Source organism: Moschus berezovskii, chromosome 17 (assembly GCF_049115385.1).
Source record: "Moschus berezovskii isolate FMDL1 chromosome 17, NW_MosBer_1.0, whole genome shotgun sequence".
NCBI lineage: Eukaryota > Metazoa > Chordata > Mammalia > Artiodactyla > Moschidae > Moschus > Moschus berezovskii.
The window spans coordinates 20,933,491-20,943,916 of NC_142476.1; the positions used below are offsets into that span (position 1 = coordinate 20,933,491).

Genomic DNA, 10,426 nt, shown 5'->3' on the forward strand with positions numbered 1-10,426 from the left:
TTGGCAAGCCTCCAGACCTCAGTCCTCAGTCCTGCCTCCTTTCAATCTACATGCCCTTCCTGATGATCTCATCCATTCCATGGCTTTAAATACAAACTAAATGCCAAGGGTTCCAAATTTTCTTTCTCTAGCCTGAGCTCTCCCTCCAGTTCCAGACTCATACAGCTAACCGTCTGTTTGATACTTCCACCTGGCTATCTAAGTGTTCTCAGAGTGAACAAGCCTGATCTTGATCTTCACGCAAACCTGCTCCTCCTACCGCCTCTCCTTATCTCAGTAAGTGGCGACTCCATCCTTCTGCCCCGGCCAAAAACCCTCGGGGTCATCCTTGGCTCCTCTCTGTCTCTCAGACCCCATGTCTCATCTGTCAGCAAATCCTGTGAGCCACACATGCAAAGCACATCCGTGATCCACCCACTTCTCATCACTTCCCTTGCTATGGACCGGGGCCAAAGCACCATCATCTCTTGCCTGGATTATAACAGTAGCTCCCACTTCTGTCTCTTCTCCACACAGGAGCCTAAGTCATTCCATGAACATTTTAACTCATTCCTCTGTTCCATTCATTCAGCCGAAAAGCCAAAGTCATTAAAAAAGAAAAACTGTGAAAAACAAGATCTGCCCCTTGCCTCCAGCCCCCTCTACCCCCATACCCCCCAACCGCACCACCTACACTTCTTCCCTCCTTGCTGTACCTCCAGCAAGCAGGACACTCTCCTTCCTCAGCATTTCTGCAGTTTTCCCTTTGCAAGGATTGCTCCCCACACCCCCAAGCCACCTCCCTCATTTCCCAGAGTGTGTATGTGTGTTTATCACTCAGTTGTGTCTGACTCTCTGTGACCCCATGGACTGTAGCCCGCCAGGCTCCTCTGTCCATGGAATTCTCCAGGTAAGAATACTGGAGTGGGTTGCCATTTCCTTCACCAGGGGATTTTCCCCACCCAGGGATCAAACCCAGGTCTCCTGCATTGCACGCGGATTCTTTACCATCAGCATTTTTCCTCTAGACGTTTATACTGTCTTCTCTGGGGCTCTCCCCCCGTCAACCTATTTAAAATTCCAGTTCCCAATGCTCCCTATTCAGTTGCCCGTTTTTCCCCCCCATCTAGCATTCATCACCACCTAACATAACTACTTTTGTCTGTTTCACCCATAGGACATAGACTCTGTTGGGCGTGGATCTGCCTTCTTCGGCTATGTCTCCAGTGACCTGGTATATGGAAACCCTCAAAAAGCATTTGCTGAATAAGTTAATGAAGACATCCTTGCACAAATGTTAGATATTATTATTTCAGGGTATGTCTTTGATGTGCCCCACCTTTGCAAAACTCCTTTGGAGACCCGAAATTTAAACACAACCGGGAAGAAAAAAAATCAGCCCAAAGTAAAAATGAATTAAGAAAGTTGGGGTCCTAGGTTATAAATACGTCTTCCTAGGTGCTGGAATGCTGGGCTGAGTCAACTCTATAATCTTAACACAAGGAACTGATGTGACACGTGCCACTCTTTGGCGAAGTTTTCAGTCTGTAGTTTGTAGACCCCAGCATCCCAGCTCCAAGTTTCCGGTCTCAGGGTCCGGGTGGCCGCGCGCGGGAGGCACGGAGTCCGGCTCCCGGCTCCCGGCTCCCGGCTCGCGGGCCTCCCGGCGCTGGGCCGGCGCGCGCGGGGCGGGGCTCCGGGGCCGCGGGGCGGGCGCGCTCGGGCTCCGCCGCCCAGGCCGCCCCTGGCCCGGCTCGGCGCGCTCACCATGGCGGGCCCCGCGCCCGGGCGGCGGCTGGTCGCGCTGGCCCTGATCGTGGCGCTGGCGGCGGGGCTCCCCGCAGCCGGGGCCGGGCAGGCGCCGCGTCCCGCCGGGCGGGGTCCCCCGGTGCGGCTCTTCACGGAGGAGGAGCTGGCCCGCTACGGCGGGGAGGAGGTGAGCGCAGGCCCGGGGACTGGGCCGAGTGCGGCCAAGCGGAGACGGGGGCGGAGACCCCGGGAGGCCGCGGCGCGCGGGAGAGATCTCGGGGCGCGGGGGGCAGGCGCAGGCCTCGGGGGGCGCCCCCTCCCGGAGTCCCGGCCCCGAGCGGGGCGCGAGGCCTGCCCGGCCCCTCTGTCCAGGCCTGACCGCCGCCTGGGGGCACGGGGAGGTCCCCAGCCGTCGGGGCGCCCGGCTCCCCGCTTCCCTGGCCGGAACACCCACCCCGCGCCTCTCCCTCCCTCTTCCCTGGAGCTGTTTCCTTGAGACGCATTTTGACTCGCAGTCAGTACAGGAAACAGAAACTTTTTTGTTTTCAGTGTGAGCATCAGCTGGGGACAGACACTTCTGCCTCCTCCGGGGGAGGGCAGCAAGGCCTGCTCCCTGGGCTAGGCGGGGTGGGGGCAGGCCCAGGGGTGCTCCAGGCTCTCCCTGCTCTTCTGTCTTCCAGCCTCCGTATCCCCGGACTCTTCAAACTGTCTTTTAGTACCTGTGCTCTTGAGGCTAGACCAGAGCTGGGGGAGACGGCAGAGGGGGAGATCGGAGGTTAGAAACAGAGATATCCCACCCCTGTCAGCCGGTCAGCACTCCAGGATGCCACTCATAGTCACCTGACCATTCTGGTTGGTGGGGCCCAGTGTGATGGCTGTGGAGCCTGGGAACAGGGTGCTGCCCAGGAGAAGGAGCATGGGGGCTGGAATTAGGTCAGGAGATGGGGAAGAGTTAGGTGGGGAAATCAGGGAAGGATAGCGTTTCAGAGAAGGAGGTATGCCACTAGATAGAGGTAGAAGAAGGAAGGAACCTAATATTCGCTTGTTAAAACCCTCTGCTGTGGGCTCCCTAACCCCCCAGTTTAGTCGCCTTAGCAGGCCTAGGTTCACAGGAGGGACTTAGAAACCTGGGCCCTAGGCAGTGGCGCCTCTTTGGATATCGCTGTACGCTGTACGTAGAGGTTGGTTAGAAGCCTGAGTCACTGAGAACACAAAAGGAGGGTGACGAAGCCATGGCAGGATATTAAAGGACCCCCCCCACCCCGTCCCCGTTTGGAGCCGCAGGGAACCTGGAAATCTGTGCAGGGAAGAGTTAACATTGCAGGCCTGCCGTCCTTAGATAGGCCCGCTTGCAAGAGTGGCTCTTGGCTTGCTGTCTGGATTTCCAGGGTGTTCCGCACTTCGCTAACAGATAAAGGGGGTTCAGTCTGGGTTCTTTGTATAAACTGTGTGTTCATGTTGAACAGTGCTGGGCAGAGAGGGCTTGCATGGCGGGCCCCCAGTAAAGACCTTGGGCTCTGAAGCTCTCCAGGGCTTCCCTGGGCAGAAACATCATACATGAGTTGCTGCATTTTTTTGTGGGGAAAGAACGTGCTCTGTTGATCCCCTCTTTGGAGGGCGAGAGCCTAAGAAAGTCCACAGGTGGATTCCTCTAGGCTCCTCCTGTGTCCTTTCCCCTTAAGATCCAGCTGGGTATCCTTGCTACATTGCTGTAATAAACTAGCCCTGAGTCCAACTCTGCCAAGTTTTCTGAGTCCTTCTCATGAGTCTCCAAATCTAGGGGTGATCCTACGGACCCCCAGCACAGAACCCAAGGGAAGAAAGAGTTCTAAGTGGTGGTCATATCCAGCAGCCATGCCTAGGCTGCAAGATAAAGACCCTTGGTTTTTTATGCAGGTATTATTGATGGATGCTCAGCTGCGGGAAAGAGAGAGGGAGACTTGAGATGGAAGCAGATTAAGGAAAAAATTGTTTCGGGGTATGGAGCCCAGAGGATGTCTGTAGTAAGAGGGGAAAGAGGCAGTCCTGTGCAGCTGGTTTTAACTGCCTTGTGCTGAGGTTTGCCCTGGGTGGTTCTGGTTTATTCCTGTTGTCCCAGGATAATTATTAATAGCATCCCCTTTCACTCTCAGAAGTGTTAACTGTTTGTATAATGCTCATTAGAGCATTAGACGTTTGAATCATATCTGGGTTTGAGTCCCTTTGAGCAAATAGCTAAAGTCTCAATTTTTTTTTAAATCTGTGATACTTGTTATCAGAGCAGCAGGGAACCAGGAAATCTGTGCAGGGAAGAAACAGAATCAGTTAAAAAAAGTTATATATATATGTATGTGTGTGTATATATTGTGTATATATATATATATATATATATATATATACTGGCTGCACCACGTGGCATGCATGATCTTAGTTCCCCAACCAGGGAGCAAATCCATGCCCCCTGCAGTGGAAGCTTGGATTCTTAACCACTGGACCACCAGGGAAGTCCCTATATATATATATATATTTTTTTTTTTTAATTGCAAGAATTGGTTTATGTGATCGTGCAGGCTGGCTAGGTAAGTCTGAATTGAGTAGGTCAGGCTGTCAGAAAGGGCTGGCACGAAACCTCTGGGCAGGAACAGATGCTGCAGTCCACTGGTAGTATATTTCTTTCTCCTCAGGGAAACCTCAAAGGCTCTTAAGGCCTTTCAACTGATAGTATCAGGCTCACCTAGATTATCCAGGATAGTCTTCTGTACACAAAGTCAACAGTTGTAGATATTAATCGCGTCTACATAATACCTCTGTACAATACCTAGATAAGTGCTGAATAAGGATACTGTCACCCATCCAAATTGACATATAAAACTGGCCGTCATACTGGCTATAATAAGAGTTCCTACTCTGTGTGGGGGTTTTGTGAGAATTAAATGAGATGGTGGTGTGCAAAGTGCTTAGCTTAGGCCTGGAGTAGTCTTAGCACAGTAAACCTTAGGCAATCTTAGCTGGTATTAATATTATTTTTATTAGTTTATTATTAAAGATTAAAACAAAAGGCAGTATAACAGACCCGTAATCCTCTTACACAGTTCAGAAATCGAAGAAAAGAAGCTTTGAAAAGCAGAAGGTTTTTTTAAATATCGTTTGACAGCAAAACCCTGCCTGTGAACGCCTTTGGTAATGGAACCTTGTTGGAGCTATGCAAGTCTATTTATTTATAGACTTTATTTACCCTACTTAGTGCGACTATTCACCTTTATGCTTTACTGTGAAATACTGATATCCTTGATGATGGGGTGCCTCCTCAGACCCCCCGCCCCATAGGTGTTCTGGTATGTGCCTCATGACACCTTTCTAAAATCTGACAAATTCTGAATTGCAAAACACATCTGACCCCCAAGTTTCTGCTGTGGGATTGTGGAGCTTGTAAACAAGTCACCCTGAAACACCTAGCGGTGAGGTCTCATTTGTATGATAATCATTTTGGATGAGAGCCGGGGCAGACCCTCGTGTCCCAGACTCTGCAGTGCACTTTGTGCTGAGAGCTCAGACTCCTGGCAGGGAGCTGCACAGAATCTTCGGTGGACGCTCCAGATTGGAGATCAAAAAAGACAGGGCTCCCGGCTGCTGGGGTCTTTCACAGAACCTGCTGTATTCACGGGGCTTCCCAAGTGGCGCTACTGGTAAAGAACTAGCCTGCCAACGCAGGAAACACAAGAGATGAGGGTTCAATCCCTAGGTCAGGAAGATCCCCTGGAGGAGGGCATACAACCCACTCCAGTATTCTTGACTGCAGAATCCTCATGGACAGAGGAGCCTGGCAGGCTACTGTCCAAAGGGACGCAAAGGGTCGGACACGACTGAAGAGACTTAGCATGTTCCATTTTTCTGCTGCTGAGTTGTGCTGAGTCGCTTTAGTCGTGTCCGACTCTGTGCGACCCCATAGACGGCAGCCCACCAGGCTCCCCCGTCCCTGGGATTCTCCAGGCAAGAACATTGGAGTGGATTGCCATTTCCTTCTTCTAGATTCCACATATATGTGTTAATATACAATATCTGTTTTTAACTTAAAATTCCTCCAGAGTCCTTAACTGTCACTTAGGAACTACATTTTATTTTCTGTCCTTCCTTTTGAATATCCACAAATATAGCAAAAAGTAAAACGTAAAACCCATGGTTGCAGCTGCAAGGAAATGGCATTGCTTGTATATTTCTAGCACCATAGATGGCTTTTTGAAGGACAAACTGGTAAAATATAAAAAGTGATTATGTTGTTCATCTACTTGGGCCCCAGAATTCGATATATTGAAATAGGCCTCAAGGAAATAGCTCAACACATTAGAAAGTAACTTGAAAGGTATTCGTATTGCTGCCATTATGGTTCTAAGGAATTGGAAACCATCCAGATAAGCCAAAATAGAAGAATAGTGAACAAACAGGTACAGCATAACTAAAGTAAGATAGAGCTGTTTAAGTGACAGCTGTTTTGGTTATTTCAACACATGACAATGTTTATATGAACTAATATTACCTATAAGAAGCAAAACATATCATAGATCAATTGCACTGATTACATCCATGTGTGGTGAAAAGGGAAAAAAATTTGAACCAATTTCAGATATGCAGATCTCACCACCCTCATGGCAGAAAGTGAAGAGGAACTCAAAAGCCTCTTGATGAAAGTGAAAGAGGAGAGTGAAAAGGTTGGCTTGAAGCTCAACATTCAGAAAACTAAGATCATGGCATCTGGTCCCATCACTTCATGGGAAATAGATGGGGAAACAGTGTCAGACTTAATTTTAGGGGGCTCCAAAATCACTGCAGATGGTGATTGCAGCCATGAAATTAAAAGACGCTTACTCCTTGGAATGAAAGTTATGACCAACCTAGACCGCATATTAAAAAGCAGAGATATTACTTTGCCAACAAAGGTCCGTCTAGCCAAGGCTATGGTTTTTCCCATGGTCATGTATGGATGTGAGAGTTGGACTGTGAAGAAAGCTGATCGCCTAAGAATTGATGCTTTTGAACTGTGGTGTTGGAGAAGACTCTTGAGAGTCCCTTGGACTGCAAGGAGATCCAACCAGTCCATCCTAGGGGAGATCAATACTGGGTGTTCATTGGAAGGACTGATGTTGAAGGTGAAACTCCAGTACTTTGGCCACCTGATGCGAAGAGCTGACTCATTTGAAAAGACCTGATGCTGGGAAAGATTGAGGGCAGGAGGAGAAGGGGATGACAGAGAATGAGATGACTGGATGGCATCACCGACTCAATGGACATGAGTTTGAGTGAACTCCGGGAGTTGGTGATGGACAGGGAGGCCTGGCGTGCTGCGATTCATGGGGTCACAAAGAGTTGGACGTGACTGAGCGACTGAACTGAAGTAACTTCAATATTCTTTTCAACTTTTATCTGAATAGAGCTGCTTACTGCTACTGCTAAGTCACTTCAGTCGTGTCCGACTCTGTGTGACCCCATAGACGGAAGCCCACCAGGCTCCCCCGTCCCTGGGATTCTCCAGGCAAGAACACTGGAGTGGGTTGCCATTTCCTTCTCCAATGTGTGAAAGTAAAAAGTGAAAGTGAAGTCGCTCAGTCGTGTCCAACCCTTAGCGACCCCATGGACTACAGCCTACCAGGTTCCTCCATCCATGGGATTTTCTAGGCAGTAGTACTGGAGTGGCTAAGAGCTGCTTAAGCACCTGATTTTTCTTTAAAAGAAAGGTACTGCCATAGACTTGTGCTGAAGCTTCGTAACTTTTCCCAGGTTTTGTGAGTGGGCATAATTCTGCAGGTAGGGTCATATGCTGGCTGAGGACTGATTGACAGCGGCTGCTTTGTAACTTCACCCACCGCCCCCTGCACTGCCGGTGATGGGAAGAGATTTTACTAACTTGAGCCAAAAGAGCAGGGCTCTCTGCTTCCTCCTCACACCTTCCCTCTTGCTTTCTAGGAAGATCAGCCCATCTACATGGCAGTCAAGGGGGTGGTGTTCGATGTCACTTCTGGAAAGGGTAAGTGGCTTGGTTTCATGAACCCTTACCTCTGGGGGGCATGGTGGCCACAGTGGGCGCCCTAGGTGTGAGGGAGCAGAGGGAACACCAGGTAAGTCCTTTCCCTCCAGAGTTCATACTTTTTTTTTTTTTTTTTGTCCTTTTTGGCTGTGCTGTGTGGCCTGCAAAATCTCAGTTCCCCCACCAGGGCTCAAACCCTCGTTAGACTGCCCGGAAAGTCCCTGAGTTCATTGTCTTTGTCAGTGCTGTACTTGAGCGGGGTTTTACTAATAATATCATGCTCCTGCTCAAAAGTCTTCTGTGGCTTCCTGTTGCCTATAGAGTCAGAGTCGAACTGGATGATTTGCCTTAGTAAAAAACCCTTTACTTAGCAAAGGGTTAAGATCATAGGACATTGTAGCACTTTTTAATGCCCTTTTGTGTTTTCTGTAATGGAAACTATAGCTGATATCATGGAAGCTGTCTTGTAATTGTTCGTTGTTTATTTGATACCAAACTAAAGACGTATGGAAATAGACTTGGCTTCCATGAGCATTTAGGCAGACAGGACATTCCTCTTGTTTACATTTTAGATATTTTTAAGAGATTGTTTTCATCCTATATTTTTTAAAAAGTCACCTCTCGGCCCAACATGTATGACTTATTCCATATTCTGAACTGGGGGACTCACGCAGATGGCTGGGGTGGCTTTTTGGACTTCCTCTCCTCACTGCCGAGACTCCCCTCAGGCCGGAGTCTCTCCAGGATTAGGGGGGGTCCCAGAAGCCCCCCACCCCCTCCTAGCTGCTCTGTGCACACCCGCTCATATCCTCTTCCATCCTCCCCACTGCAGAGTTTTATGGACGAGGAGCCCCCTACAACGCCTTGACCGGGAAGGACTCCACCAGAGGGGTGGCCAAGATGTCCCTGGACCCTGCAGACCTCACGCATGACACTGTGAGCCAGATTTTGAGCCTCTGTCAGAGTGCCCCACCTTCTTGGCCATGGCCTTCCCCCTGACACACACACACCCCTGGGCAATAGCAAAGCTTCCTAACTAGTCTGTTTACATTCCAGTCCATTCTGTGTGATAGCCGGTTGTTTTCTTAAAGTAGAGATGTCGCTGTTAACGCTCCTGCTCAAAAATCCTCCATGGCTCCCCACTGCCTACAGAGTCAAGGCCAGATTCTTGGGCACTTGCAATCAAGCTCAGTGATCCTCACAGTCTGGCTCCCGCCTGCCTTGGCAGTGCCATCCCCCTTACAGTTTGCCCCCGCCACCCCCAACCCCTGGGTGCTTTGCTGTTCGTCTCTGAGACGCACTTCCCGAGCCACTCATGGTCGCTCAGGGGATGAAGCAGAGGCTCCCCCATGCTCATATTTCTGTGAAGGAGACAACAGCCTTAACAAACACCATTTCAGGGTCATCCCAATCATCCTGACAGAAAGGCTGGCATTCACTCCAGTGTCGCGCAGATGAGTGACAGCATTACAGAAACAAATTAAGAAATTGTGGAGCAGGGAGGGTGTGCAGATCTACAATGGGGGGAGGGCAGAGAACGGTGGGAGTCACTCTGGGGAGGAGGTGGCTGCAGACTGCACAGGGCGCCCCCTGCACCGCCTGGGAGCTCTCTGCACCCCTTTCATTCCCACGTCAATCAAACCCCGCAACCTGATGTGGCCCCTGCTTCCCCCCCGCAGCACTCATGAGCACACAGGGTGGCCTCTTAAAAAGTCAGCTGTCCCCGATTTGATTTTCGAGAGAGATTTTTCTCTTGCCTGAAGAATATGGGGAGAATAAAGCAGGGAGGAGGTGTGAGAGGCCGGGGCCAAGTCCAATTCATTCATTCCCAACCCTGGGTTTCTCGGCTTTTCTCCCCAAGACGGGCCTCACGGCCGAGGAGCTGGAATCCCTGGACGACGTCTTCACCCGAGTGTACAAAGCCAAGTACCCGATCGTCGGCTACACGGCCCGAAGAATCCTCAATGAGGACGGCAGCCCCAACCTGGACTTCAAGCCTGAAGACCAGCCCCACTTCGACATAAAGGATGAGTTCTGATCGGCAGGAGCTAAGCCCTGGGAAGGCAAGGTGGGGAGACTTTCCAACGCAAGATCTGCAAAACAGGCGGTCAGACCCTCCGGTCACCACCGGCTCTGAATAAAGCACACGTTTCACCTGGAACGCTGAATGGCTCTCATCACCCTCGGTCAAGTGTTCTGTTCACACAGGTGTCCTGCCAGCACGCCAGCCGGGGAGGTCATGGTAGCCGAGGGGGGACACCTCCTAGGTGTCAGCGGGGGCTTCGTGGGCAGTGGAATTACAAGTGGCCTTTATTTCTTCTTTATATTGTTCTATACTTGTCAGATTTTCTACTGTGACCATGTGTACTTTAAGCACCAAAATAAACTTTTGTTTTCATGAAAGGAGAATTCTTCTCTGCATGGGCTCTTCTTGGAGCCTCATCGACAAAACTTGTCTGTGCTTGCCTGCTTTCTGTCTCCCTGGCGAGCGAGGGGGCCAGGCGGCAGAGGCATCCATGAGACGTGGCAGAGAGGGGGTGCATCAGGGGGAAGGGTGGCGAAGGGGAAGCTGAAACTGTTGGTCGCTCACTCATGTCCAACTCTTTACGACCCCATGGACTTAGCCCGCCAGCTCCTCTGTCCATGGGATATTCCAGGCAAGAACACTTGTGGATTGCCATGCCCTTCTCCAGGGAATCT

General features: G+C 50.4%; 1 protein-coding gene across 1 annotated transcript; it reads left to right on the forward strand.

Annotated features, from left to right (window-relative positions):
* The first annotated feature begins 1,683 nt into the window (after positions 1–1,683).
* NENF (neudesin neurotrophic factor) lies at positions 1,684–10,129 on the forward strand. The gene is made up of 4 exons (XM_055419047.2): positions 1,684–1,915; positions 7,666–7,726; positions 8,559–8,662; positions 9,588–10,129. The coding sequence occupies exons 1-4, from the start codon at positions 1,748–1,750 to the stop codon at positions 9,762–9,764; spliced, it is 510 nt and encodes a 169-aa protein (XP_055275022.1). The 5' UTR covers positions 1,684–1,747; the 3' UTR covers positions 9,765–10,129.
* Positions 10,130–10,426: the final 297 nt, after the last annotated feature.